At 57.5% G+C, this 27,987-nt stretch overlaps 11 protein-coding genes across 11 annotated transcripts; 9 read left to right on the forward strand and 2 right to left on the reverse strand.

Annotated features, from left to right (window-relative positions):
* Positions 1-354: 354 nt before the first annotated feature.
* On the forward strand, positions 355-928 carry BDY17DRAFT_252974 (ubiquitin-related domain-containing protein; the record flags this gene model as incomplete). Its single annotated transcript, XM_033731302.1, has 2 exons — positions 355-460; positions 516-928. 2 exons carry the CDS (start codon positions 355-357, stop codon positions 926-928), a joined length of 519 nt encoding a protein of 172 aa, XP_033588444.1.
* A 146-nt stretch (positions 929-1,074) lies between these two features.
* BDY17DRAFT_173078 (uncharacterized protein) lies at positions 1,075-2,748 on the forward strand. Its single transcript, XM_033729832.1, has one exon. The coding sequence runs from the start codon at positions 1,221-1,223 to the stop codon at positions 2,268-2,270; it is 1,050 nt and encodes a 349-aa protein (XP_033588445.1). The 5' UTR covers positions 1,075-1,220; the 3' UTR covers positions 2,271-2,748.
* Positions 2,698-3,420, reverse strand: BDY17DRAFT_311509 (BTB/POZ protein; the record flags this gene model as incomplete). The annotated part of the gene is made up of 2 exons (XM_033735539.1): positions 2,698-3,207; positions 3,262-3,420. The coding sequence occupies 2 exons, from the start codon at positions 3,418-3,420 to the stop codon at positions 2,698-2,700; spliced, it is 669 nt and encodes a 222-aa protein (XP_033588446.1).
* Positions 3,421-4,183: 763 nt separating this feature from the next.
* Positions 4,184-4,976, forward strand: BDY17DRAFT_325387 (casein kinase substrate phospho protein PP28-domain-containing protein; the record flags this gene model as incomplete). The annotated part of the gene is made up of 2 exons (XM_033737351.1): positions 4,184-4,232; positions 4,288-4,976. The coding sequence occupies 2 exons, from the start codon at positions 4,184-4,186 to the stop codon at positions 4,974-4,976; spliced, it is 738 nt and encodes a 245-aa protein (XP_033588447.1).
* A 408-nt stretch (positions 4,977-5,384) lies between these two features.
* BDY17DRAFT_241529 (CRAL-TRIO domain-containing protein) lies at positions 5,385-6,525 on the forward strand (the record flags this gene model as incomplete). Its single annotated transcript, XM_033730377.1, has 3 exons — positions 5,385-5,620; positions 5,677-6,302; positions 6,356-6,525. Coding segments are annotated over 3 exons (1,032 nt in total), but the record flags the coding sequence as incomplete, so codon positions are not given.
* A 1,696-nt stretch (positions 6,526-8,221) lies between these two features.
* On the forward strand, positions 8,222-12,224 carry BDY17DRAFT_299864 (uncharacterized protein). Its single transcript, XM_033733967.1, has one exon. It carries the CDS (start codon positions 8,315-8,317, stop codon positions 12,059-12,061), a length of 3,747 nt encoding a protein of 1,248 aa, XP_033588449.1. The 5' UTR covers positions 8,222-8,314; the 3' UTR covers positions 12,062-12,224.
* Positions 12,225-12,623: 399 nt separating this feature from the next.
* On the forward strand, positions 12,624-17,195 carry BDY17DRAFT_311512 (uncharacterized protein; the record flags this gene model as incomplete). Its single annotated transcript, XM_033735540.1, has 1 exon — positions 12,624-17,195. The coding sequence occupies one exon, from the start codon at positions 12,624-12,626 to the stop codon at positions 17,193-17,195; it is 4,572 nt and encodes a 1,523-aa protein (XP_033588450.1).
* Positions 17,196-17,447: 252 nt separating this feature from the next.
* On the reverse strand, positions 17,448-19,237 carry BDY17DRAFT_252822 (putative 1,3-beta-glucanosyltransferase; the record flags this gene model as incomplete). Its single annotated transcript, XM_033731290.1, has 3 exons — positions 17,448-18,184; positions 18,241-19,031; positions 19,098-19,237. The coding sequence occupies 3 exons, from the start codon at positions 19,235-19,237 to the stop codon at positions 17,448-17,450; spliced, it is 1,668 nt and encodes a 555-aa protein (XP_033588451.1).
* Positions 19,238-20,209: 972 nt separating this feature from the next.
* Positions 20,210-21,030, forward strand: BDY17DRAFT_173189 (uncharacterized protein). The gene has a single exon (XM_033729833.1). It carries the CDS (start codon positions 20,382-20,384, stop codon positions 20,877-20,879), a length of 498 nt encoding a protein of 165 aa, XP_033588452.1. The 5' UTR covers positions 20,210-20,381; the 3' UTR covers positions 20,880-21,030.
* Positions 21,031-21,036: 6 nt separating this feature from the next.
* Positions 21,037-21,820, forward strand: BDY17DRAFT_173194 (uncharacterized protein). Its single transcript, XM_033729834.1, has one exon. The coding sequence runs from the start codon at positions 21,090-21,092 to the stop codon at positions 21,657-21,659; it is 570 nt and encodes a 189-aa protein (XP_033588453.1). The 5' UTR covers positions 21,037-21,089; the 3' UTR covers positions 21,660-21,820.
* A 161-nt stretch (positions 21,821-21,981) lies between these two features.
* Positions 21,982-27,983, forward strand: BDY17DRAFT_325392 (1,3-beta-glucan synthase; the record flags this gene model as incomplete). Its single annotated transcript, XM_033737352.1, has 2 exons — positions 21,982-27,443; positions 27,506-27,983. 2 exons carry the CDS (start codon positions 21,982-21,984, stop codon positions 27,981-27,983), a joined length of 5,940 nt encoding a protein of 1,979 aa, XP_033588454.1.
* Positions 27,984-27,987: the final 4 nt, after the last annotated feature.

A 27,987-nucleotide genomic window follows, 5' to 3' on the forward strand; every position in this document is an offset into this window, starting at 1 on the left:
ACGAGTCTTTGCCGATTTCGGGAGTGGCAGGATTCCATTTGGCATCCATCGGATTCCGTGACGTTGCCGCCGACGCCTCATCACCCGCCGCGCCGCGCCCTCCTGCCCGTCATTCACATCACCTGCCTCATCCACCTGTGACCATTCAAACTCGACCACACCCTCTCCCTCCACCTTCTTCTCTTCACCCATCTCATCTTCTCTTCCTCATCCCACACCATCACCATCAGTCACTATCCGGCGCTCGACCGCATCCACAGCGTTACCAGCCTCACCCGCTTACATCCTGTTGGCTCGTGATCTTACCATCGATTTCACGCCACCTTACCCACCCAGCACTTCCCTCTCGCCAACATGCGGTCCAACAGCATCTCCTCCATCTCTTCCGTCTCCTCCACCGCCTCCTCCCCCGGTTCCGGCGAGATGCTGCAGATCTTCGTCAAGAACATCTCGGGTGACAGTAAGCACAGGCCCTAGGCTCCAAACCCGTGAGATCAGTACCTAACAGTTCGCAGTCTTCCCCCTCACCATTCCACAATCCACCACCGTCTCCCAACTCCGCTCCCTCGTCTCCCTCCGCACCAACGCCCCCGAGTCCGACCTCCGCCTCGTCTTCGCCGGCAAACACCTCACATCTCCCCAGGAGACGCTATCAAGCTACAACGTCACACGGGAGAGCACGCTCTACATGGCGCTTCCGATCCGCGGCGGTGGGCCGAAGAAGATTCGATGCAGCTTCAAGGACTGCAAGGACGCGGCGCAGCGCATCGTCGGCGACTGCGGCTTCTGCACTGGCCACTTCTGCGGCAAGCATCGCATGCTGGAATCGCACAACTGCACTGGTCTAGAGGACTGCAAGCAGGAAGAGAAGGAGCGGAACAAGGAGAAGTTGGAGAGTGAGCGGACGGTGGCCATCAAGGGGATCTGAGCGTGCTTGAAATGGAGGCCTGGCGAACAGAAGGATTCGGATGTAATAACTAGATGGGATGCGGGTTTAGCGTTGCGTTGGCTCAGCGAAGGCGCCGCGTTACACGCACACGCGTGGCAATAGAGGAGCGGCAAGGCCCTTTGGTAATCGCCAATAAATTTTCGGAATTCAACAATACTGCCTCAAACTATTCTATCCCAGTTCGGCAAACGTTCTCGCAAGTTCACGCGGGTTTGCAGGTGAGTTGTCGGGGTGAATTCGCTGGAAGTTAGGGGAAAAAGTTCACTTCCGAATGAGGAAGTTACGGCTAATTATTGTGGCCTTCAGGGTCGCGCCACTTCTCCAACCTCCTCTACGCATTCTCTCGACAGCGAACACGCACCCACCTACACACACTTGCAGCGGCGACGATGCCAAAAGCGTCGTCCCAAAGCTAATACAAGCTTCAGGCTCCTCAGCTATCACAATGTCCGACGAAGAAGTCACGTACCCAACCCTGCCTCCGGACCTCGAAGCAGAAATCTTCGGCATCGCACCACCGCCGCCTTCCACGCCTGCAGCTCCGCGTCGACTTGCCGGGACTGGGTCAGCGAGGAACACGAACACGACAGGAGTACAAGACGGCATCAACGGCTCCACAACACACGACAGCAGCAACACCCGCGGGCGCAAACGCGTTCGCTTCTCCTCGCCCCTGGAGATGGGTCCCTCATCCACTGAGCCTAGTCCTGCTGGGCGGGCTCCTGTGTACGCCGCTCCAGATCGCGAGGACCTTGAGGATGGAGAGATTTGGGAGGGTGAAGATGTTCAGCAAGGCTTCGGATTTACCAGCATTCAAGATGAATTGGAAATGGCAGGCTTGCAAATGGAGGATGAGGATGAGGATGACGACGAATACCTCGCAGAACTCCCAGCGCCCTTCATCGAAAATACAGCCTCGGTCGCAGCAGAAGGAGGAGAAGGAGCAGAGGGAGGAGAGGAAGTGAAAGAAGCCGGAAAAGTCGTCTTCAGTCTCTACGACATCACGCCCTCCGCAAGCGCGAAGAAGGGCAAACGCCCCGTCTTCACCAGCTGGTTCGTCATCGGGCGTCTCCTAGCCGGCACAGCCATCATCGCGCGCGCCGGCGCCAACAAATACGCGCGCGTGCTGGCACAGTTCACCATCGACTTGATCGGGGAGGAGTTGTGGGAGGAGAACCTGGCAGTGTACGTTGAGTCGCCGCCGGAGCCGGGTGAGCAGGATGCGGTTGGGGATCTGCTGGAGGAGGCTAGGTTTGAGTTGGAGAGGATTGACCATGCGCAGGCGGCGTGCTTACGGCTGTTGATTGATATGATGCGTTAGGATTGGGAGATGGAGAGATGGTGGCGATTACTGGCGAGATAAGAGGAGTTGATGATGCAGCCCTGTTCACGCGTCTGCATGCGTGGTTGCTTGTTGGGCTGGCTGGAGAAAGAGATACCCCAACGCACAGCTGTGTGTTTATGCATGCCTGAAAGAGACTACGAATCCATGTCTTCAGAACTCTGCGTACCTTCCAAGCGCATTGTACAGGCCCTTGCCTATGCCTGTCCTCCACCATGAGTGCGAGGAACTCCGTTAAATTCTCTCATTTTGTTTGTGTTGTTGGCCGGATGTGAGAAGATTGAGAGAGGTGGTGGATGTTATCGAGAGGTGATGTGGATGAGTGCCGGTAGCCTGTTGCATGGCTGTTCAACTCTTGTCGCGCAGCTCCGCTTTCCTGGCTGCCTTGAGCACTTCGTTCTCCATCTCAACCTTCGCTAGATGACGATGTCTCCGACTCGTCATGCGACATTTCCGAAATCCACTTATCATATGTTATCTTCTTGAGGAGCTCGGCCGTGAAGGCGGGTGTAAGCGACACAACTTCCTTGAACTTGGCGCACGTGTCGTCGCGCATGAAGAGGTAATCGATATCTGAGGCCGCAGCGTGAACAACTTTGCTGCGAAACTTGCGAAACGCGTCGTTGCCTCCCGAGCGCGTTGGCCAGTACAACTCCTTCACGGTCTGGGCGAAGGCATCTTGTCTCAGAGTCGCCTGCGCCCAGATCAATGAATCGAATCTTTGCTCGGCCAGCTTGCAGAGGCCAGGGACGAGGTATTTGTCGGCCACGAGGTACACCTCGAGATGGATCAAAAATGATTGAAGTGTCCCACTGACAACCTGCTTGATGTACTCGTCGTGGTAGCAATAGTGGATCAATGCATTCACACAGTTCTCCTCATCCTCGCTCAAATCGATGCTTGCGCTGTGAGATTCCTGGAAGTGGGTTAGCGAATGTCGTCAAACAGAACCGGCAATGCACGCATCTACCTTGAACGAGCCGCCGAATGCTTTCAGGAAGTATTCCGATTTGCTGGCCAGCACGAGCTTGTGCACTTTCCATTTCCTTCCCTTGCAGACCACGGTGGCATCGGCGAAGGTGCCATGCTCGTAGAACTTTACGAATCCCTTTGATGATTTGCTCGGCATCGTAGAGACGTGGGTTTGTGCTGCTCTGGAGGGTGGGAATCAGGTCTTTGGTGCGCTGGGCGAGCAGCCAGACAAGTCCTCTGATGTTGGTGTGCTCACAAAACGACTTTTCTCTATGTGACGCGGGTAGATGTAAAAAGGTGAAGAAAAAAGTAAAATAGGAAAGAACCTAATGTGTAAACGGCGACCCAAACGATGGGCGTAGGCAGGTGCGATCAGCAACACGACCACGGCCCTTACACATGCTAGCAGAGCAGTCTTGTGTCGACAACATCTGATCTTCACTCCTGGGCAGGTGAAGCAGTTTGTCCCGCCTTTAATAAAAATTTCCTCAACTTCCACAAGGATCAGGGAGAGACGAGGGGTAAGCTGACGGAAGAGCAAGCATCAATCTGCCCTTCCATTTCCCCTCCAACTTCCATAGTTGACATTATTGGTAGGCAGAGTGAATAGGAAGGGCGCGTTTTCATGGGAAGAAAAAGAAGAGGAGGTCAAGGGTGGAGGGCCGCATGAGATGAAGTCTCCCGCAAGTCTTGGCGGGGATTTTCACGGGCCAATCACTCGAGCTGTGGATCTAAGAATCGGTGAGTGACTGTTCATACCACCTGCAAGTGTATCAGCTCGTTTCCATCCGCCTGCTCATTCTTGCTACGAAGACTTGATACTATTCGACCCCAGGGACTTTCCTTGTTCCGCAGAGACACCGACACTGCTGTTGCACTGGTGCTTCCAACACACATAACCTGCACCACCCTCCGCCAACATGTCTACCAGAGCACGAGCGGGCAAATTTCAGAAAGCGAAGCGAGGAGGTCAGTATCTTCGTCTACTTCCAGGCGCATGACCGGGAACTGACTGTTCTCACAGGCGGACGACAGTTCAGCAAAGGCCTTCGACCTCTCGATGCCGATGGAGTAGAGAAGAGCATGTGGGCGGAGCCCACTGCGGATGGCGACGAGGACGACACATCAGAGGAGGATTCAGAGGAAGACTCGGGTCCGGAGCCAGCCGCTAAGCCAGCACAAGAGGACATGACTCGTGAGCAGCGGCGAGCGGCGGCGAAAGCGAGGAAAGAGGCGGCGATCAAGAAGAAGCAAGGCGGTGCACAGGTTGGGGATCTCCCATCGAGCAGTGAGGAGAGCGAGGACGATGACATGCCCGCCAACCCCAATCACAGCGCGGCGGCAAGGAAGCAAGCTGCGAAACCAGTTGAGCCCCCCAGCGAGGCTGCCGCCGCGCCGGCCAAGAAGAAGCAGCCAGAAGACATGTCGCAGCTATCTCGACGCGAGCGGGAAGCGCTCCAGCAACAACAGTCCAAGGAAAGATATCAAAAGCTACATGCCGAGGGCAAGACGGAGGAGGCGCGCGCAGATTTGGAGAGGCTGAAGTTGGTCCGGCAGCAGCGTGAAGAGGCCGCGGCTCGCAAAGACGCCGAGAAGCAGGAAAAGGAACTCGTGGAGAAGGAGAAGCAAGAGCAGATGGAGCGGATGGAGAGGCAGGCCAAGATGAAGGCCGCGAGGGGAGGGAGAGGGGCGAAGAAGGGCGGCAAGGCTTGATTGGGTGTGCGATGAGTGTGCAGGCGTCGTCTCTTCTCGGTGGCTGGATATGAACTGAGTGTTTGCTTGCCTACAGCATAGAAGCATTGCGAGGTGGGAGTGAGGATTTCTTAACGACACGCGGAAGCAGTTGCCAATTGCGCTCTACATGTGTCAACCACCTTCCCGTTGTATGCAGTGCACTGCCACCCCTATGCGTGCCTCGTCTCCAATCATGAATGCACGCATATGAATCTTGGTGCTGCCCTTTGAGGGACGTGCGTCATCGCTCGCCCTGCCCGAATCCGAACTTTTATACTTCACCCTACCGGACACGCCTTTGTTTCTCGCGCTTGTCCACCTGTCCACCAAGCGAACGCCCCTCCTGATTGTCCCTCATCCCATCGCGCACGCGCATCCTAGCCCACCATGTCTCACAACCCGCATCTCGAGCTCGATCCCAAATACGACCACTACGACTTCCCCACCACCGCGCCGGAACAACAAAGCGGCCACCCGGGCCACACCACCAAGGAGCAAGATGCCGCCGTCTTTCAGCTGCGCACGCTGCTGGAGCAAGAGGGCTACACCCAGAATCTGGACACGCTGACCATGCTGCGGTTCCTGCGAGCCCGGAAGTTCAATGTACAAATGTCCAAGTCGATGTAAGCCTGAATCCCGCCTCCGACCCTCACAAGAAGGCACTAACCCTACCACCAAGGTTCACCGATTGCGAGAAATGGCGGAAAGAGTTTGGTGGCGGCGTCGACAACCTCACTCGAACGTTTGAGTACACGGAAAAGGCAGCCATTGGCAAATACTATCCCCAATATTATCACAAAACCGACCGAGAAGGCCGACCCGTCTACATTGAGCAGCTTGGCAAAATCGACCTGGAGGCCATGCGCAAAATCACCACCGACCAGCGCATGCTCGAGAACCTGGTAGTCGAATACGAGAAACTTGCCGATCCCCGCTTGCCCGCTTGCTCGCGCAAAGCCGGCCAGCTGCTCGAGACGTGCTGTACCATTATGGACATGAAGGGCGTCAGCCTTTGGAAAGCGCAAGAGGTGTATGGGTACTTGCAACGCGCGTCGGCTATCAGCCAGAACTACTACCCGGAGCGCTTGGGCAAGCTCTACGTCATCAACGCACCGTGGGGCTTCTCCGGCGTCTTCAGCGTGGTGAAGCGCTTCTTGGATCCCGTCACCGTCAACAAGATCCACGTTCTTGGTGGAGGCTACAAGACCGAGCTGTTGGGGCAGGTGCCGGCGGAGAATCTGCCGGCCGAGGTGGGTGGAAGCTGCCATTGTGAGGGAGGCTGTCAATTCAGCGACCAGGGCCCATGTAAGTGCCGCCATGACATTGGAGCGGGGCGCATACTAACGCGCAAGCTACAGGGAAGGACCCCAAATACGCCAAGACCCCGGCATGGGCGAAGAAGGAGGGCGAGGACCATGCCATTCCCGCGACTGAGAGCCATACGGGCGAAGGCTTACCCTCTGGCACTGCTGAAAAGCCCGCTGGCACTGCTAAACAGCCCGCTGGTACGCAGACACAGCCAGCGCCGGGTCACCCAGGTGGTGCGCCAGCTCCAGTGCCTCAGTGATGGCAGGGAACGACTGCGACACGGGAGGCGTTTGGAAGAAGTAAGACGAGCAAAGCTCATGACTTGCACTGCAATGCTACCAGTTACACCTTACCTTAACCCTAGAGTCGTCAACGAACTACGAGTCATGGAGTGACGGGTGTCAGGGGATGGATCTTTTCAACATGTGAAAATCGCGTGGAAAGCGCGTGGCGACATGTGGGTTGAATGAGGAAACCACGACCGACACGCTTGCGGACCACGAGCTGGGAAACTCCGTTTCGCGTTCACGTCTTCTTTCCATTTGTGAATGCAAGTTGCAATTTCTTCTCCACTCCCTCTGCAACTTCTGCACAACCCTCAATCACGACCGCCTTTCATGGCGTCGTCCAGTCTCTGGTCAACCACCCCTCTGCACCTTCTTTCCTCACTCTCACCCACCTGTTTGTCGTCGCCATTTCTGTCCGTCTCTTCTCGTCATTCTCGCCATCTGTCCGCATCCACCCTCACTCATTTCCAACTTGGATAGCGGGTCTCTCCATCAACCGTTCGTTTCCCCCTCCTCACGCCTCGAATGGGCGGCACAATGCCCGTCACCGACCCGGTCTCCAGCATCTCCGGACGCAACAGCAGAGCCAGCAATGTCTCCGGCATCACGGCTGCCTCGCGTTCCCTCCGAGCTCATCCACCTCCCAACGACATGCTTTCTAGCGCCGGCGTGCTTAGCATGCTAAAGACGACCACCGATACTAGTGACATCGGCAATCTGTCCCACAATAGTGCTCGTTTCCCGACCATGCCGCGGGCCACACACCAACGGCGCGGATACGATTCACGCCCGCCCGTCTCCAACAGACATCACTATGCCCCTTCGCAGATCTCGGGGGTCAGCTCCTCTCGTGACTGGGAGACCATCTCGAATCAACGCCGCGGTTCCCTCACAAGCATGCAAAGCATGCCACCCTCCCTTCCCCCAGTGCATCTTGGGAAAGATCCCATGCAACTCCCTCCCCCCACTCTGGATCTTCAGCGTCACAACAACCGTTCGTACTCGCTGACTTCGGCCTCTGCGGCCCAGCAACTCCCTCGTCATCGCTCTGCAAGCAGTCTCAAGAGCCATGAACTCGAGCCGAGAGCTCCTCCGCCGCAGCACCGTGCAAGGCTGCCGCCGCCGGTGATGCAGGAGAATCGGCCGCCCTACGTTTATCTCTCAAGATTCAAGCGGCCCGGATATCGCTCTCCCTCTCCGGCTTTGAGTGACTCGTATGCTCGCGCGCCCCCTCCGCCGCAACACCCTCCAGCTCCAAGACGTGGGCCAATGCTTCGTCCGCCACCTCCGCAGACGTACAACAGTGACTACGGACCCGAGTATGGCAGGGACTTGAAGCACCTCAACATGCGACCCCCACCTCGAGCCATGTCAATTTCTCCCGTGACAGCATACAGCGATCTGCCGCCAAGCCACCAACCCTATCGCAACCCGGCGGCGATGCGCTCTGCGCCTGGGTTGAGTATGCCATCGCAGCCTCCGACTGAACGCCATTTCGATCCTCATCCTCATGGGGTGGCTGTACCGCCTCATGCTCGAAGAGGCCCGCCCCAGCTGCCTCCACAGGGATATTCGCACCCGCCGGCGATGCATCGGCCGATGTACCCAGGTCAGCCATATCCTGGTCGACCAGGACCGGGCTATCATTACGCACCCGTACAGTATGCTGGCCATCGACCTGTTCCCCCTCCTCCACCGAATGTCGCTCCGGTGGCACATCAAATGTTTCATAATGCCGCTCGTCTAGCACGACATCTGCCTCAGCGTACGGATACCCCAATTACCGATGGTGGTCCGCCGTCTTCGGATCCACCGTCGTCTGGCACGGTTCCATCTTCCTCAAGCCCACCAACGCCGCAAGATCACAGTACCAGCCAAGTAGCAGTGGACCCGATCTTTGTCGAGCCTGCCTTGGTGGACTTACAAGAGTCTTCGAGCGAGCCGGTCTTGGCCCATCAATACCTGCGTTACGCAGAAGGTCTTGAGAAGGATGTTGATGATTCTGAGATCGAGGTTGCTCATCCATCCGTCCCACCATCCGGGTTCGTTCAGCGTGTCAAGGCCATGCTGGAATCGAAGGCCACGGCCGAAGCAGCTGCATCCCATGAGTTTGAGCGGGAGAAAGTGAGCCCCGTACCACCTGCTGATGAGGAGATGGCCATCGTACAATATGGAAACAATGTCGACGACTTTGGAGTGCATGAACTCGCTGCAAACGAGGCAGCACGCTTCACCATCATCGAGGAGTACGAGGCACCGGTGGAACTGCCAGCGTCTCCCGTCAGACTGGCCGAACTCCCAGCTTCGCCTGTTCAGCCGAGACGCCGTATCACTCGAGAAATGGTGAAGGCTGAGCTCGCTCCTTCGAGCCTCGACAATACCATGCTGCAGACAGACAGCGGCGACAGCACCAGTATTGATTTCGTGCTTGGCTCCACTCCCCGTCACAGCGTGGCCAGCGGCAAGGACCAACCATCCACGCCAGCCAATGTCATCCCAAAGAAGAGCGTCGATGCAGCTTCAGCGAGCACAGCTTCTCCGATCGCTATTGAAGTCTCGACTGTGGATTATGCAACACGTCTCGACGACACAGCAAGTTCGGATGAGACGCACTCCAAGGACCCTTTCATCCTCGATGCGGATACCATCACCCTTCAGCATCAGAGAAGCAAGGAGAGAGTCAACAAGGCCGGGCAGCTGTTTGAACAAGACGAGGCACGGTCTGCCCAAGATCCAGTCAGTTCGATGTTGACGGGCGAAGACGTCAGTCGTTACTCCGCCGTCAGTCCCATGCACACGCAGACGCTGGGTATCGATGAGACTATCCGTACAGCCCCAGACAATACGGCCAACGATTCTACTTTTGCCGACGAGCTCGACCGCACCGTGCCAGGGCCTTATCCAGAGGAGACGCAGCCCGCGAGTACCCCGAAAACACCAAAGACCTACTCAAAGTCTGTACAGCTGCAGCCGACAACGGCACTCACAGATGCGAGTACTCCCACCAGCAGCCGTTTGTCGCTGCCACCTGACCTCAGCTCGTATGCGGACAGCAGTATGAACGACACTTCGGAGTTAGTCACCGATGTAGCCGTACGCTTCTCACTTCCCCAGACGACAATCACCGTCAACAAGCCTCAGATTATCGAAATCCCACCCAGCAGCTCACCGGTTCACGAAATGACATTGGCACAACTGGCAAAACCTACGGTATATGCTTCCACGTCGAGAGCCAAGCGAGGCCTGGTGACTTTTGCGGATGAGATTGCTCCGTTGAACATCACCAAGCCAGCACACCACAAGCCTACCGAGCCACAGGTCGTTCGCAAGTCCATCATCCGCCGTGTATCTCCACTTCATGACTTTGCCGACGCCTCTCGCGCTTCTCGTGAGAGCACAACGGACCTGCGCTTCACTAGCATCAATCCCATGAACAATCGTTTTGGAAACACCCACCTACCCCGACTCAAGGAAGAGTCTATCGAAGATGCCAGCATCTCTGACAGACACAAATCAGATGGCAGCATCGGCTTTCAGTTTCCACTGCCCGCTCGCATTGCAGCCGTCAAGGCCATGCAGGAGCGACGCTTACAGGAGTCTGCTGAGAATGCTAGGACTCGCCGTGGTCATCGCTTTCCCAATCGGCCGCTCTCGGAGACGCGAGATCTGCCGTCATTGAACTTCAGTCGGATGGACCTCATTGACAAACTCAACGAGGCCCTCGAAGTGCGCTCGAGCAAGTCCATGGAACTGCTTCGTCGCCGTGACTTCTCTGCCATCTACGCCCCGTCCCCGCAGCGTCCTCAGAGTACTGAGCCACTTCGAGAGCGGTATATGAGCTTCTTCAGCAAGCCTGAGGACTTTTCAAGCTTCTTCCTTGATCAAGATGGAAGTGAGGACGGAGCTGATGAGCACGACGAAGTCAAGCCTGATCAGCTTCCGAATGCAGAGGTTCAGCCGAGTACTGAGGTTGGAGCGGCCACAGACGGCAACCGTCCATTGTCTCCCGAGGATTTCCTTAGCTTTGCCAACCAGGTTAAACGCCTTTCCATACCGTCGGTAACTGGGCTTTCTGATCGTCTCTCGGAGATGCTGCCGAACTTGCGGGACTTACAGCTCGACAGCGTTCTCGCCAACTTCTCAGAGGTCACCGAGGCCATGCGTGATGGTGTTCGTCCGGGGACGATATTATCCACACGCACCTCGGCGGGCTTTCGCACTTTGGCTGAACGTGCTGAAGAGATTGTCAAGAATGGGACTCATGACTCTACTTTGCCGGTGTCCAGGCTGCTCAGCACTCATGGGGTGCTACCGGATGGCATGTCAGCGGACAAAATCTCTGCCATCAATTCGATCGATGGGAGGTTGTCGGCTTTGACTGGTTCGGTATCGGCACCATCGGAGCTGGGCAAGGATGTGACTCGTCCAGCATCAGCCCTCACTCGGGCACGAGGTCCAGCGAACGAAGAAGAAGTCCAGGCGCTTTTGCCGCCCGAGATGAATCCAATCACGCGCAGCGCCAAACGAGCATTGCTGGTGTCATCCAGCAGCAGTCGACCGTGGAACCAGGACGAAAACTATCCTTGGGCTGGAACAAAGATCGATGTCGATCTGATGGTTCCATCCCAGGCCCACACGCGCTCTTCCATGGCCAGCGAGATTCTGCGCAAACGCAAGACCAAATCGTTGGAGATTGGCAGCACTGGGGATGTGAGTAGCATCACCAAGGGCATCGATATCGGCTCGCTCTACGAGCACAACGCCACGGCATCCCTAAACAGCGAGCAGCTTACGGGTGTCAGCTCTCCGCATCACGATGGTCACGGCAAATCCTCCAAACGCTCCGTCATGGGCTCGCTGACGCATAAACTCGGGCTGGGAAGCAAATGCGACGGCAACACCACCATCCGCAGCATCCCCACGCCATCTGACATCGTCAGAAGCGGCAGTACGGTCCCTCACCGTCCCGGCGAACGCTATCCTACCAGCGGCCTCACTCCGCCCGCCGGCTTCAATCTCGATGAGGTGCGCTCCTTCTTCTCCGACGACAGCTCCGAGCGCGAACGCAATGCCTCTTTCCGCAAACGACTGACGAAACTCAAGGGCAAGAAGAGCGCTGTTCGTCTGGATGGATGTGGCGGCGGGATGGCGCGTCGACACTCCCATCGCCGCTCTTTGGACGATGATACGGCGTACGATGCGGGGTTGATGAGTGTTGAACGTGCCGGCGCCACCAGCTCTGCTCTCACGATTGATGGGGTGGGGATGGGCAAGACGGAGTTCCGCATCAAGCGGTTTGGAGAGAAGATTCGCAGTCTGATGGCCAAGGGGGGCGAGCTGATTCGGAGCTTGAGTCAGCGGTCATCCAAGGTGGTTGGGCATGGCAGAGGGGAGGGTGGGAATGGAGGTGGTGCGACGAGGGCGGTGAGGGATGACTGGTTGTCGGATTCGTTGTACTCGGGGGTTTGAAGGGGATGTATGGGGCGTAAGAGAGCATGCTCTGATGGCATGTTACGAAGGCAGGGGTCTTGGTGGCGATGAGGTGTTAATGCTTGGAAGATGGAGGGAGAGGAGAAGCATGCTCGCATAATGACACAGATACCGCATGTATGATGCTACATTGTCCATCTCATGCAATCACCCCTTCTGGACTCCCAGCCTTGTGAATACACTTTCGACGACAACGCCGGTGCAATGTCGCGGAGCGTTGTGCAGCGTTTCACGAGGCTGCATTGAGGCTGCCGGGTGGAGCCTTGGGTTTTGCAGGGGCGAGGGGTCAAGCCACACTTCTCGTCTACCTAAAACGCGTCGGCGCTATGCACGCGGCGCGAATGGCCCACCCCTTCGCATCAACGTTCCCGCCGGCGGCTTAACTCCCACCTCCATCCGCCTCTTTCTGTTTGCTCTGTTTGCCCTTGACGCACGGACATTATATGCGACAGCTCCATCCTACGCGCACGAGAAGATGTAGTGCATGCTGCATGCTTGCTCACACCTCACTCCTCCCGTGTTTGTTGACCAGGTGCCCAACATGGCCGCCGCCACAATGACGGCCCACCACGTCGACGACCTCATCGCCTCCGACCTCTCGTCCCAAGACAACGACGACGAAGCGCGCGCCTCCTTCGACCGCGAAGACGACGATCTCCCCGAACTCCCGATCGACGAGCACAGTCTTCTGAACGAAGACTCGGCCCTCGACTACTACCGTCACCAAGATCCTTCCGACCCCCACCACCCCGAGCACTTTGATGAGCGCCAGATGCGCAAACACTTTATGGATGTCGAGTCCAGCTTCCTGCCTGATGTTGCGCCCGCGCCCTTTGCGCAGCAGCATGACGGTACGGCGGGCGTGGATGATACATATTTAGAGCTGGGGAAGCCGGGCCACACGCCGCCGCCGGATGAGATGTTTGCCAGCTTGTCGGGCAGGAGGGCGTCGGCGAAGTACTTGAGGACGAGCAAGTCGGATAGTCCGTCGGATGTGCATCAGATGTCTATTCCTCCGGAGGAGCAAAGGGAGGAGCAAGAGGATGATGCGGACTACAGTGGTGCTACCTGGTCATCACCGGCCGCCGCTGCTTTTCGTCGCACTCATGACCGCAATGCGTCCACTGGCAGCAGTGGGAAGAAGGCTCAGAATAACTCCCGTCCTACAACTCCAGCCAGTCAACGCCCGACCTCCAAGGGTTCTACGATTCGCGCCGGCTCCGCGAAGACCTCACGTGATGCGACGCCGAAAGAAGCCGGAGACGAAGCTGCGCAGGACTCCAGCTCGACACCTGCTCGCTTTGCCGCCAGGCGCGCATTCTTGAAGAGCCGCCATGCGAGTCAAAGCTCCATCTCCTCGCGAGGTACGGAGTCCGATCTCTCTGGAAGTGATGCGGCTGTCAATGCGGATTATGCGCTTCAGGCAGGCGGCGCAATGCCCGCCGAAAGCCTGCTTGGAAGAAGTCGCCGAGATCATATGGCGCGCCTACCTAGTTTCGGCAGCCTGGGCTCGTTGACAGAGCCAGAGACTGATAGCGCACCTTCTACCCACCGAGGCATCGGCGTAACCCCAAACTTGGGAGGCTTTAGGGGCGGTCGACTGAATGACGATCGCCCAGAGACGCCTCGCGCCAGTAATGGCCGCGTTGAATTTCCCACGGACACTGTTATAGCACAACATGTCCAGAACATTCACGTGCCGGACACCATCGCGAGGGACTTTCGCGCTATGAACCCCTCCTTCTCGCCCAACAAGCAGCAGCGGCCTCTGTCGTCCGGTGGTGCTGGCTCTAACCTGGCCCAAGGCGGACCGCGGAGGACTCTCACGCTCAAGGAGCAGAATAGCAAAATTGACAAACTCAGCAAAGAGAATTTCGACCTCAAACTCAAGATCCACTTCCTCGACCAGGCTTTGCAGAGTCGGTCCGATGAAGGCGTCAAGGAGATGATCGATAAGAACGTTCAGCTGCAGACAGATCTCGCGAACGAGCGGAAGGACTCTCAAGCATTGAGGCGCAAGATGAGAGAACTTGAGCAGCGGGTCAAAGAGCAGGAGGAGGCTCTTGCGCAGGCGCAGCAGCAGAAGCGCAGCAGGGAAGAGGAGGAAGAGGATGACCCTACTCTGCAGGCGGAAATGCACGAGGAGATTCTATATCTACGCCAGCAGCTCGACCACTCCGAGAACCGAGTCACCACGCTTACCGAGGATGTCATGACGAAGGAACTGGAGAAGCGCAAGATGGCCGAACATATGCGCAGCATGGCCGGGCATCGCGGTCAAGATACGGCTGGGATGAAGGAGGCGATGGAGATGTGGCAGGATCTTCTCAACGCCGAGACTGGCCGCCGCGAGCAAGCTGAAGACGATCTTCGCAAGTTGCGCGAAGAATTGAGCGCCCTGCGAGTCGAGCGCGCTTCGCCTTCCTTCACCAGGACGATTGGCAAGCGACGGTCGCTGTACGATGACAGCCAAGCAGCCGAGTCAGAGTACAGCAACGGCGCCAATGGCACGACTGGGCGATCCAGCGCCACCCTCGTCGAGCAGCTGAAGCATGAAAATGCCGAACTACGCCGCGACCTCGGCGCGCAAACGAGCATGCTCACGTCGCGCAACCGCGAGCGAGAACGTTTGCAGCAAGAAATCGAAGACCTCAAGCTGCTGCAACGCAAGAGCGACGGCGCGCGATCGATCGCGGGGGATAGCATCTTCGACCGATCGATCTCGCGCGCCCATCAACGTGCTGCTTCGCGTGCTAGCGAGGCTCAGACACAAGTAACGGACACCGAACGAGACGATTGGGAGAGGAAGGAAGGGCAGCTGCGCGATCAGAATGCGGAATTGCGATTGAAGTTCCAGGAGCTGGAGCGCACGCATAGCACCCATCTCCGCTATGTGTCGGTGCTCGAGGGCGATTTCCAGCAGATGGAGACGGAGCTCAACGAGTCGGCGGAGGATCTGCGGGCGCTGCAGACGGAGCGCGACGAGGCGTTGACTGCGTTTCAGGAGAAGGAGAGTGAGCTTGAGAAGTTGGAGCGCGAGGCGCTTGCTGAGATTGAGAAGCTGGAGAAGGAGGCGGATGGACTTCAGACGCAGTTGCAAGAGGCGCAGAAGAGGCAGCAGAGGACGCAGACGAGATTGGAGCATACTACCGATGGCTACAAGGGCTTGCAGGGCGAGTTGCGAGAGATTACGCAGAGTGTGCTGAATCTGGAGCACGAGAAGCAGGCGAATTTGCGCACGATCGAAACTCTGGAGCAGCAGCTTGCCGAGACGGAGGAGGAGCTGCAGAAGTGGGAGGCCAAGTGCAAGGAGATTGATCAGAAGAATCGCAAGCTGGAAATCACGCAGGAGAGCTTGCATTCGGAGATTACGTTCTTGCGCGAGGAGCAGGAGGGGGATAAGATCAAGATTGGCGAGTTGGAGGATGCGCTCAATGCGGCCCAGCAGAGTATTCAGGATGAGCAGGAGAAGCTGCGAGAGATGGAGGAAGGGATCGTGGAGGAGCGACAGCAGCGGGATGTGCTGGAGAACAAGTCCAAGGATGAAGTGCAGAAGGTGTTGGACGGCCTCAATGCCGAGAGCCAGAAGACGAAGGATGAGGTGCGCAAGCTGCGGCGTGGCTTGTCTGCGAAGGAGGTCGAGGCCAGCTCGTGGAAGCAGAAGCTCGAGGAACTTGAGCAGAGCCTGCGAGATGTGCTTGGGGACCCTGAAGGCACGAAGTCAAGTCTGCTTGCAGAGATTGAAAAGTTGCAGCGCGATATCGAGACGACGGCGAGCAGTCTCGATCGGACGAAGATGGACTTGGCAGATAAGGAGCGTCTACTGCGACATCGCGATGGGCTGCTGGAGAGTACGAGTTTGGAGAGTCGTCGCCTTTCCGACTTGCTGGACAAAGAGCGTGCTTCCCGCCGTCACGACCTGGAGCAATTCGAGCGGTCTTCCCGCGGGCAAGCAACGCATCTGCGCACCATTGCGCAGCAGGAATCTCGCGTGTTGGAATTGGAAGAGCAATACACGCAAGACCGACGCCGAATGGCCGCACTGGACGAGCAGTACCGCGATCAGCTTACGGAGCGCAACGCCCTTCTCTTCGCGCTATGGAATCGCCTCTCCACCCTCTGCGGCGCCGACTGGGCGCAAAACCACAGTCTCGTGGACGGCGAGGTGCCATCCGTGGACGTGATTGCACGCCGCCTGCCTGCATTCAACAAGAACCTCATCTCCGCCGTCAAGACCGTCGAAGGCCTCATCGGCAGCTTCAAAGGCCGAATCCGCGGCATCGAAAAGGACCTCTGGAAAGACTACCAGACGCTCGAGCACAACCTCGAGATGCGTATCCGCCGTATGGACGCGCTGGAGTCAACGGTAAAAGACACACAGCGAGTCCTCGCCGACGCCGCCGCGGAAAGCGAAGCAGAGCAACAGCAGCGCCCCCCCGTAAGTCGCGGGAGCAGTTTCCGCGGTACTAGGAGCAACGAGGAGCTGGGCAAACTGCGCAGCGAACTCAAAGTGCTGAAAGCGGAGCTGCGCTTGCATCGCCAGCATCCCTCCGCCATGGCGCAGCAGGTGCTGCACCAGCAGTCGCAGCAAGTCATGGGAGCCGCGGAGCAGGCGCGCCGCTTGTCCACGAGTGCAAGTGGGAAGACGGCGCAGAGTCCGGCGAGGGCGATAATGTCGAGTTTGCTGAGACATCACTCTTCTTCTTCTTCTGCCGTTGTGGAGCAGCAGCAGCAGCAGCGCCATCTCGAACCCGCGGACGAAGGCGCAGAGCAGCAGCAGCAGCACGTCGTGCACCAGCCTTCCGCTTTCCCGCACAGCCACAGTGAGCAGCGCTGGGTGCACCGGCTGAAAGAGCTGGAGCGGCGACTAAAAGCCGAGCGCGAAGCGCGATTGCTGGACCGCAAGGGCGCGCGGCAGAGGCTTGAGGAGGGCAGGTTGGAGAATGAGGAGTTGCGCTCGATGTTGGAGCGGGAGAAGGCGCGGCGGGAGATGATGCTGGGCGAGGGCGAGGAGGGACGGAGTTTGGGGGGCGCGCGCAGTTCTGCGGAGACTGGGAGGGCGCGGCGGGAGTATGAGGAGGAGGATGGGCAGGCTAGTAGTGGGGTTGACTGATTGATTGATTGATGAGTACATGACCGGTTACGCTGTCTATATTGGTACCTGAGCATGTGTCCTGAATCGCGATCACGTGATTGTCGATTGTCGCCCAATGGCATATCTTTTCAAGCAACTGCAGACTCGAACGTGCACGATCTAAATGGAAAGAGGACTTTACTCATCGCTCATATATACATTCGCATATGACCCTCCCTAAGGTATCAATCAGAAGTGAAAAGAATCCCCATTGCAAAAAAAATCATCCAACTACAAAAGTACAGCTGCGAACCCGGAAACCATAGCCAACATGACCACGCACATCATCGCTGCAAACGCGTTCTCTGACCGCATCACGGCAATCGAGCCCGCAGCTCCATGGCTCGTGGAGCCGCTCGACGAACCCGACGACCCCGACGCCGAACCAGCGGAGCCCGCAGCGCCCGCTCCCGTCCCGCTAGGAGAGGAGGTGACGGTGTTGGTGCCCTTACCGCCGGCCTCGGCGAGCAGCGACTTGCACGTGCTGCTCAGAGACGCGGGCGTCCGCAGCTGCCCGTGCCCGCCGAAGTCGCACGCCGTGGAGGCCTTGCCGTTCACGAAGTAGTAGTAGTTGAAGGCCCAGCCGAGCTGCTGCGTGGCGTTGCACATGCTGTATGCGCCGTAGGTGCCGGTGCCGGATGAGTGCTGGAAGCCGAGACATGCGTTTGGCGAGTGCTGGCAGATGTAGCCGAAGTCGTCGGCGTACTCTTGCACGTTGGTGCTGGGGTTCACGGCGCAGGTCAGGGCAGAGTACATGCAGGAGCAGAGCTCTTCGTTGGGCGTCGGGGGCAGAGGGGTGGGCTGGGCGCGGAAGTAGCTTTGGGAGCTCGGGCAGGCTTGCGGCTGGTTGGACGGGGTGTAGGCGGAGCTGGCGACGGAGCTGGGCGACACCTTTGCGATTTGCGTCTTGTAGTTTTGGAAGCCGGGAAGCGTGGTGATTTGGCTGTTGGAGCCGAGAGTGACAAGGCCTGTGCATGTCGTTGTTAGTGATTGACTGGACGGGGTAGGCAAAGCGGCGACTCACCGTAATCGTTGGCCGCCTGGAAGTACTCGTAAACGACGCCACCGGACCACACGGGGCTCATGTTCGGTCCGTATAAGGCGCCGACCTCTTCGAAAATGCGCGGCTCGATGGTATTACATCCGTACTCGGCGAAGAAGGAGGGGACGGAATAGGTCATGAACTCCTCAGTACGAGCCTGGTAGCCGGAGGTGGCATAGGTCGACTGGCCACACCACTCGTAAATGTTGTATCCCCAAAAGTCGATGGCGTCTGTCTGGTCGCCGCAATTGAAGTAATCGGCCAGGAGCACGCGAATGTAAGTGTTGTCATTGGTGGCATAGCCGACGCCGATGGAGCGGTAGTTTTGCTGTTTGATGTACGCCTTCATGTCGCGCACCGCGGCCTTGACGAAGGGGGCGGAGCCGGTGTTGTTGGGCTGGGTGGCGACCTCGTTGCCGGCGAAGAAGCCGAAGGTGTTGTCATACTGCGCCATGACATCCACCACGGCGGCGTAGGAGGCGTACAGGGTGTCGGTCCATTCGGGGTCGTTTGAGGTGATGGAGGTGTCGGGGTTGGAGAGATCGGCGAGGACGTAGATGCCGGCGTTGGCGAGCATGCTCATGCATTCATCGTGGTTCGCGGTGGAATCAATGTCGTACACTCGGATGAGATTGGTGTTCAGCTCTTGAAAGTATGGGATGTCTCTTTGGCAGCCGGCCGGATTGGCCAGAACATCCGTGAAGCCACCCTTGGTATCGGTGCCGGCTCCAACGCCGACATAGTCGGATCCATATGCGATGCCCTTGATGAAGCTGGCAAGGCAAGTGTCAGCGCATGAGCTTGCAGGAGGTACATGTATGCCAGGGTGGAAAACTTACAATTGGTCTCCGGAGTTCTGATGGAAGAACTTGGCGCCGCTGATGACGATGGGGTCAATGGACGCGCCAGCCGCCAGACTGAACAGGCTGGTCGCGGCGAGGAGGGTGGCGCGGGTGGTGAGGGGTGTGCTTGGTCTCATCTTGCCAACGATGCTCATGCAAATGCTACTCGGTATGCGATGCGGTGGTGGGGCCTCCCAAGCAAGTGCCAGACCTTGGCGGGTGTGAGGGCGCTTGGGGTATTATGATCGGCCGGTGGGGAGGTATGTCTGCGAGGTAGAGCGGGTAACGAACGTAGGACTGCTTCACCGCGCACCAGGACAAGGTAGTGGGTAGAGGTGGGAGGTGGGAGGTGGGAAAGAGGGTGAAAAGATGGGGAGGAGCGCGTGGGAAGAAAGACAATGATCGTGACGGGTGTTGTCACAACCGAAGGAGAGGGAAAAGGCCCGCTGTCTCGGAGGGACGGTACGCTCTTGCCGTGTTGAGCGTGTTCGCCTGAATTTTATTTGGGGACGCGCAATCCCTGCATGTCGCTCCGACGTCCAATCAGACTTCGATGCCTGTATTTTTACCAATTCTTACATTCTTCTCTTCAATTAAACAGTTGAAAGCAGCGCGATCTCACCCATCTCAGCGTTGCATTTTGGGAGAAGCTCTTCATTTCATAGTCATCATCTGTTGTTTCTGAAATGACCCGACCACCTTGCCAAGCAAGATGTTCCTGACGGGGCTATAGCCAGCGGCGCGTACGCGGACAACTTCGGTCTTGGCGATTGGAATCATGGAGGGTGTGGCAAATGAGAGGCTTGAACTTGAGTCAATACTTCTTCACACTCGGCATGGCCATTCCGTCCCAGACCAGCGCGATCATTGACGTGTTGAATATCCGTTGTTTATGAAGTCCTCACGGACACGGACAAAGGTGCGCCGGCTCCCTGCTCGGAAGTGGATGAGAGAACACTCCCTCGAAGCCATGTTCCACGCGTAGTCGCTGCGATTACAGGATTTGCCCGAGTCGTAAGATGTGCCCAGACTCCTCACGTAGATACGCGGCTTTCAGAATGGGAGCGAGAGACTATTGCAGATCAAGGAATCACATATAGGTGCCGCCGCTTAATGCTTACGACAACGCGGCAAAACCCTGTGGCTCACCACTTGGTGGGCTAGCGCAGGCACAGTTGCGAGGCTCTAAACATGGGGTCCGGTAACAGACGGGCACGTCGACGAGGATTACTTCTGCCGATGGCGTGAGAAGCGCCGGGACGGTTGAACAGCCATCAATAGATGTCGGATGGTGGGGAAAAGGCAGATGTCTCGGATACAAAGAGTCCACGGCCGAGCGTCCATGTTTCAAGCAAGATCTTGCAGAAGCTTTCAGCACACTTGCGTACTTTTATGCAGCCCCGAAGCTTGAACGGTGTTTCAGGAGCTGTGTTGTTCCCATCCCGTCCAGTCAAATCCCGTAGCCGGACGGTGTTCCGTGCGCTAAAACCGGACGAGGTGCAGCATGCATCATCCCATCTCGGTCGTCAGCGCTGGACATCCGGGAAATGGGTGGCTGCTGTGACGACGCCCGGCCTGCATCATGCTGCATGGCTCGAATGCAACGAGTGTGGCGATGCAGCAGTGTCCATCGTTCGCAGATCTGCGTGCTTCACTGCTGCGAAAATCAAATCCGTTGGATGGATCAACCCGCACTACCATTCACGGACAAAAATAGTTTCGGTTTGCCACCTGCTCCAAGTGGAGCTTGGCTCTATCGTCCGGTCATCCATTGCATAGCACCCCCGGTGATCGTCGATGCCATGACGACAGGCTTGTATTTCTCTTCGCAGTCTCGTCTGGTGTATACATTGCAGAATGGACGTAAGAACAGGGGTGCGTGGCTTCATCACAGGTGTGTTGAATGAATGAGTGGTGAGGGTGCGCCGCGATAAGCCTGGGTGCGAAACGGCCAGGGGAAACATGGGCGAGCAGAGATGACAGGATCGAATGGCAATTGCTGAAGGCTGCGCCCCACATCTCAGCCCAATGCGGTTAGCGGGCCAGGGAGTAACAGGGTTGGGACACGCTGCCGTCGCCCCTTCCCTCCATCTCATCACCGCCGAAAGTATCCCGTCCCCTTTTTCGCAGGCCCGGAAGGTGCACACCCAGCTTTCGCCTAGCTGCCCGGTCTGCGCGACGCTTCTTGTTTCTTCCTTCCTCTCACACTCCTCTCCCCGTCACCTCCCCTCCCCTCCTCTCTACACCACCACCTCTCTCTCCATCCCCCGTTTGCTCCTCACATTCGTTTGGCGGAGGATCGTTGCTCCCGAACGCTGCGCCCGAAACTCTGCAGCGGGTTCGCAGCCGTGCTACCCCCAATCCGCCAATCAGCGCGCCTGGCTTTCCGCGCGTTCTCACAGCAACAAGCACTCCCTGCATCCACGCTCGCTGCACCACCCCCCTCCCACACAACCACATCACCGCCGCAACCGTCCTTGTTGCAAAGCAGTCCTCTGCCGCCAACATCCTGGGCTTTCGCATCCCAGTAGGCGAGCTGTTGTTGACGAGAGTGCCTGAGACGCGCTTTCCCATCAAATTTGCACACGGTCCACTTTTGGAACCGGAGGTCAGCACGTCGACAACTCCCTTTACCCCCTCCCCCAATTCAAGAACGCTGCCTCGACGCGTCAAACACACGGAATCTGGCATCCCGTCGATGGTAACCATCTGAATTGGTACGTATTCAATGTGAGACGCGTTGTTCCCACGCTTGTCTCACTCAAAGCCCCCTTTACGCCCACTCGTCAAACACCTCGAATTCCAACCATTCTCAACCCAAAGCTGACTCTCGCCGCAGAACTCCCTAATTCCACCACCATCTCCGCCACATTCCGCAATCATGGCCCACTACCAACAGGGCTATGACGAGGGCTATGGCCAGCAAGGCGAAGGCCAGCATGGCGAAGGCTACTACCAAGACGACCAAGGTTATTACGACCAACAAAACTACAACCAGCACGACGGCTACTACGATGACAATGGATACTACCAAGGCCAAGAAGGCTACCAGCAAGACGGATACTACGATGCTGGCCAGCAAGGCTACCAAGATGAATACTACAATGACCAGTACTACGACCAAGGCGCTCCGCAGGCCGGCCAGGGCTACGCTCGTGGCTACTCTGGTCAGCGACGGACTGGTGGCCGACGCGGCAATGAGTCCGAGGAGGACTCCGAGACCTTCAGTGACTTCACCATGAGATCCGACATGGCCAGAGCCGCCGAGATGGACTACTACGGCCGTGGCGACGAGAGGTACAACTCTTACGGCGAGGGTGGCGGTCGTGGCTACCGACCCCCTTCCTCCCAGATCTCCTACGGCGGCAACCGCTCGTCGGGCGCATCCACTCCAGTCTACGGCATGGACTACACCAGCGCCCTGCCCGCCGGCCAGCGCTCCAGAGAGCCATATCCGGCGTGGACGTCTGACGCCCAGATTCCCCTGTCCAAGGAGGAGATTGAAGACATCTTCCTCGATCTGACGGCCAAGTTCGGTTTCCAACGCGACAGCATGCGCAACATGTTCGACCACCTCATGACTCTTCTTGACTCCCGCGCCTCCCGCATGGCTCCCAACCAGGCCCTGCTCTCGTTGCACGCCGACTACATTGGTGGAGAGCATGCCAACTACCGCAAGTGGTACTTCGCTGCTCACCTCGACCTTGACGATGCCGTCGGTTTCGCCAACATGAAGCTCGGCAAGGCCAACCGTGCCACTCGCAAGGCCCGCAAGGCGGCCAAGAAGGCTGCTGGCGCGAACCCGGCGAACGAAGAGCAAACGCTCGAGAGCCTTGAAGGTGACAACAGCCTGGAGGCTGCCGAGTACCGCTGGAAATCTCGCATGAACCGCATGTCGCAGCACGATCGGGTCCGCCAGATCGCGCTCTACCTGCTCTGCTGGGGCGAAGCTAACCAAGTTCGCTTCATGCCCGAAGTCCTCTGCTTCATCTACAAGTGCGCCGACGACTTCTTGCAATCTCCCGCCTGCCAAAACCGTGTCGAGCCGGTTGAGGAATTCACGTTCCTCACCAACTGCATCACCCCGCTCTACAACTACTGCAGAGACCAAGGCTACGAGATCTACGACGGCAAGTACGTGCGCAGGGAAGTCGACCACCAGAAGATCATTGGCTACGACGACATGAACCAGCTCTTCTGGTACCCCGAGGGTATCGAGAGGATTGCTTTCGAGGACAAGAGCCGCCTGGTCGACCTTCCGCCGGCCGAGCGCTTCGAGCGTCTCAAGGATGTGGTGTGGAAGAAGGCCTTCTTCAAGACCTACAAGGAAACTCGCTCCTGGTTCCACATGCTCGTGAACTTCAACCGCATCTGGATCATTCACATCGTCGTTTACTGGTTCTACACTTCGCACAACTCGCCCACCCTGTACACCCAGAACTATCAGCAGCAGCTCAACAACCTGCCTCCCACCTACAAACAATGGTCTGTCGTGGGTTTCGGTGGTGTCGTCGCCTGCGTGATCCAAATCATGGCCACAGTCTCCGAATGGCGTTACGTTCCTCGTCGCTGGGCTGGCGCTCAGCACTTGACGAAGCGCTTGCTCCTCCTCATCGCCATGCTTGTCGTTAACGTTGGGCCCGCCGCCTACATTTGGGCAATTCCGGAGCAGTCAATCAATACGGAGGTTGCACTCATCCTTGGTGTTGTGCAGTTCCTGGTCGCACTCGCAACCTTCCTGTTCTTCGCTATCATGCCTCTTGGTGGCCTCTTCGGCAGCTACCTTAACGGCAAGCGACGCCAGTATGTGGCCAGCCAGACGTTCACCGCCAGCTACCCTCGCCTCAAGGGCAATGACATGTGGATGTCGTACGGTCTATGGGCGCTTGTCTTCGCCGCCAAGCTTTCCGAATCGTACTTCTTTCTGACGCTGTCGCTCCGAGATCCCATTCGCATCTTGTCCACCATGACAATCACCAACTGCGTGGGGATCAAGTACGTCGGAACCATCCTCTGCGACAAACAGCCCATCATCTTGCTCATCTTGATGTACTTCACCGATCAGATTCTGTTCTTCTTGGACACTTTCTTGTGGTACATCATCTGGAACTGCATCTTCTCCGTCGCCCGCTCGTTCTACCTCGGTGTCTCCATCTGGACGCCGTGGAGGAACATCTTCTCCCGCCTACCAAAGCGCGTGTACTCGAAGATCCTGGCCACTACCGACATGGAGATCAAGTACAAGCCCAAGGTGTTGATCTCGCAGATCTGGAACGCCATTGTGATTTCCATGTATCGTGAGCATTTGCTTGCGATTGACCACGTCCAGAAGCTGCTCTACCACCAGGTCCCGTCTGAGCAGGAAGGCAAGCGCACACTGAGAGCACCAACGTTCTTCGTCTCTCAGGAGGATCACTCGTTTAAGACCGAGTTCTTCCCTGCCTTGTCCGAGGCGGAGCGGCGCATTTCCTTCTTTGCACAATCTCTCTCCACGCCCATTCCGGAGCCTCTTCCGGTCGACAACATGCCCACATTCACCGTCTTGATCCCGCATTACAGCGAGAAGATCCTGCTCTCGCTGCGTGAGATCATTCGCGAAGACGAGCCATACTCGCGTGTCACCATGTTGGAGTACCTGAAACAGCTTCATCCCCACGAGTGGGACTGCTTTGTCAAGGACACCAAGATCCTGGCCGACGAGACCTCTCAATTCAATGGCGACTACGAGAAGAACGAGAAGGATACGGCGAAGAGCAAGATTGATGATCTTCCCTTCTACTGCATCGGATTCAAGTCAGCCGCTCCGGAGTACACTCTTCGCACTCGTATCTGGGCATCCCTCCGCTCGCAGACCCTCTACCGCACCATCTCGGGTTTCATGAACTACAGCCGTGCCATCAAACTGCTCTACCGTGTCGAGAACCCCGAAGTCGTCCAAATGTTTGGCGGCAACTCGGACAAGCTCGAGCGCGAGCTGGAGCGCATGGCCCGCCGCAAGTTCAAGATTGTCGTGTCCATGCAGCGCTATGCCAAGTTCTCCAAAGAGGAGCGCGAGAATGCCGAGTTCTTGCTCCGTGCCTACCCCGACTTGCAAATCGCCTACCTCGACGAGGAGCCTCCCGCCAACGACGGTGAAGATCCCAAACTGTACTCTGCCCTCATCGATGGTCACTCCGAGATCATGGAGAATGGCATGCGTCGTCCGAAGTTCAGAATCTTGCTCTCCGGTAACCCGATCCTGGGTGATGGAAAATCAGACAACCAGAACCACTGCCTCATCTTCTACCGCGGCGAGTACATCCAGCTGATCGATGCCAACCAAGACAACTACTTGGAGGAGTGCTTGAAGATCCGTTCCGTCCTGGCTGAGTTTGAAGAGATGACGACCGATAACGTCTCGCCATACACTCCCGGCCTGCCCACTCCGAAGACCAACCCTGTTGCCATCCTTGGTGCCCGTGAATATATCTTCTCCGAGAACATTGGTGTTCTCGGTGACGTTGCTGCTGGCAAGGAACAGACGTTCGGTACCCTCTTCGCTCGTACATTGGCTCAGATCGGTGGCAAGCTCCACTACGGCCATCCCGATTTCCTCAACGGTATCTTTATGACCACGCGTGGAGGCGTGTCCAAAGCCCAGAAAGGTCTGCATCTCAACGAGGACATCTATGCCGGTATGACTGCTTTGCTCCGCGGTGGTCGCATCAAGCACTGCGAGTACTACCAGTGTGGCAAGGGTCGTGACTTGGGCTTCGGCTCCATCTTGAACTTCACCACCAAGATCGGCACTGGCATGGGCGAACAAATGCTCTCCCGCGAGTACTACTACCTCGGCACCCAGCTTCCTCTGGATCGCTTCCTCTCGTTCTACTACGCCCACCCCGGTTTCCACATCAACAACATGTTCATCATGTTGTCGGTGCAACTGTTCATGTGGTGCTTGATCAACTTGGGAGCGCTTCGCAACCAGACCATTGCCTGCCACTACAACCGCAACGTGCCCATCACCGACCCCTGGTACCCGACTGGCTGCTCCATGACCTCTCCGCTCATGGACTGGGTCGAGCGCTGCGTGCTCTCCATCTTCATCGTGTTCTTCATCTCTTTCGTCCCCCTGACGGTCCAAGAGTTGACGGAGCGTGGTTTCTGGCGCGCGGCAACTCGTCTGGCGAAGCACTTCTCCTCGCTCTCCCCTCTCTTCGAGGTGTTTGTGTGTCAAATCTACGCCTATTCCCTGCAGCAAAACTTGTCCTACGGCGGCGCTCGTTACATCGCCACCGGTCGTGGATTCGCCACTGCGCGCATGCCGTTCGGTGTCCTCTACGCTCGTTTCGCTGGTCCGTCGATCTATCTCGGCGCTCGATGCTTCATGATGCTGATCTTCGGCACCTTGACCGTCTGGGGCTTCTGGCTGCTATGGTTCTGGATCTCGCTCCTCGCCTTGACCATTTCGCCCTTCCTCTTCAACCCCCACCAGTTCGCCTGGGCCGACTTCTTCATCGACTACCGCGAGTTCTTGCGCTGGCTGTCTCGTGGCAACACGAAGGCGCATGCCGCCTCGTGGATTGGCTTCGTGCGTCTGTCACGTACGCGCCTTACCGGTTTCAAGCGCAAGGCGCTCGGAGAGCCCTCGGCCAAGCTCACCGGCGACACCCCGCGTGCTCACTTCACGAACATCTTCTTCAGTGAGGTCTTGGGCCCGCTCGTCTATGTCGCGGTCACGCTTATCCCATACCTTTACATCAACTCGGGCACCGGAGTCGACCCGAAGCTCCCCCAGAACCAAGGAGTTGACATCACGCCATCGAACCCTCTCATCCGCATTGCCATTATCGCATTTGCCCCGATCGGTGTCAATGCCGGCGTTTCCATTGGCTTTTTCGCAATGGCCTGCTGTATGGGACCGATTCTGGGCATGTGCTGCAAGAAGTTCGGCGCCGTCCTCGCCGCCATTGCCCACGGCATCTCCGTGGTTGTGCTGCTCGTATTCTGGGAAGTCATGCTGCTCTTGGAGGGATGGAACTTCACCAAGGCGCTGCTTGGCATGATTGCGGTCGTTGCCATCCAACGCTTCATCTACAAGCTGATCATCGCCCTCGCGCTCACCAGAGAGTTCCGCGCCGATACCTCCAACATAGCGTGGTGGACCGGTAAATGGTACGCCCTGGGCTGGCACACGATGTCTCAGCCCGGACGTGAATTCCTCTGCAAGATCACCGAGCTCGGCTTCTTCGCCTCGGACTTCATCCTCGGCCACATTCTTCTGTTCATTTTGCTGCCGGCGTTGCTGGTGCCATACATTGACAAGTTCCACTCGGTCATGCTCTTCTGGCTTCGTCCAAGGTATGCTTTCCCCACTTCTCGAGCTCTTCTCTGCGCCTAGATGCTAACGTGTTCTCCCTCAGCCGCCAAATCAGGCCGCCCATCTACTCGCTCAAGCAGTCGAAGCTGCGCAAGCGCCGTGTCGTCCGCTACGCCATCCTCTACTTCAGCATGTTCGTGCTCTTCTTCATCCTCATCATCGGCCCCGTCATCGCGAACAAGCTCGGCGTCTTCAAGGACTTTGGCACCTCCACCTTCAAGAGCTTGGAGGGTGGAAGCTTCGCCCTTTTGCAGCCTACCAACTGGTACAACAACGACACGCGCAATCACACCGTCACTGGCTATGCTCTCACGGGTAAAGGCTCGGGCGCGCCTGGAGCCGGCAGCACTCAGACTACCACTGCTGGTGGTGGTGGCGGTGGCGGCGGTGCCAAATCCACCAGCGACAAAACCAGTGCGTTCCCTACAGGGCTCTTCGGCGGCGGCGGAAAGAGATTCGCAACGCCTACTGCCGAATACCTGCATCACCTGGCGTCACCAGTTGCCGTCCGTCTCCATTAGATGG

This window comes from Neohortaea acidophila (genome assembly GCF_010093505.1).
Source record: "Neohortaea acidophila strain CBS 113389 unplaced genomic scaffold BDY17scaffold_7, whole genome shotgun sequence".
Lineage (NCBI taxonomy): Eukaryota > Fungi > Ascomycota > Dothideomycetes > Mycosphaerellales > Teratosphaeriaceae > Neohortaea > Neohortaea acidophila.

Bases quoted from the DNA above. Each gene is read 5' to 3' on its own strand.
- BDY17DRAFT_173078 (XM_033729832.1), top strand. From the start codon at position 1,221: ATGAGGAAGTTACGGCTAATTATTGTGGCCTTCAGGGTCGCGCCACTT.
- BDY17DRAFT_299864 (XM_033733967.1), top strand. From the start codon at position 8,315: ATGTTTCATAATGCCGCTCGTCTAGCACGACATCTGCCTCAGCGTACG.
- BDY17DRAFT_173189 (XM_033729833.1), top strand. From the start codon at position 20,382: ATGTCGGATGGTGGGGAAAAGGCAGATGTCTCGGATACAAAGAGTCCA.
- BDY17DRAFT_173194 (XM_033729834.1), top strand. From the start codon at position 21,090: ATGGCAATTGCTGAAGGCTGCGCCCCACATCTCAGCCCAATGCGGTTA.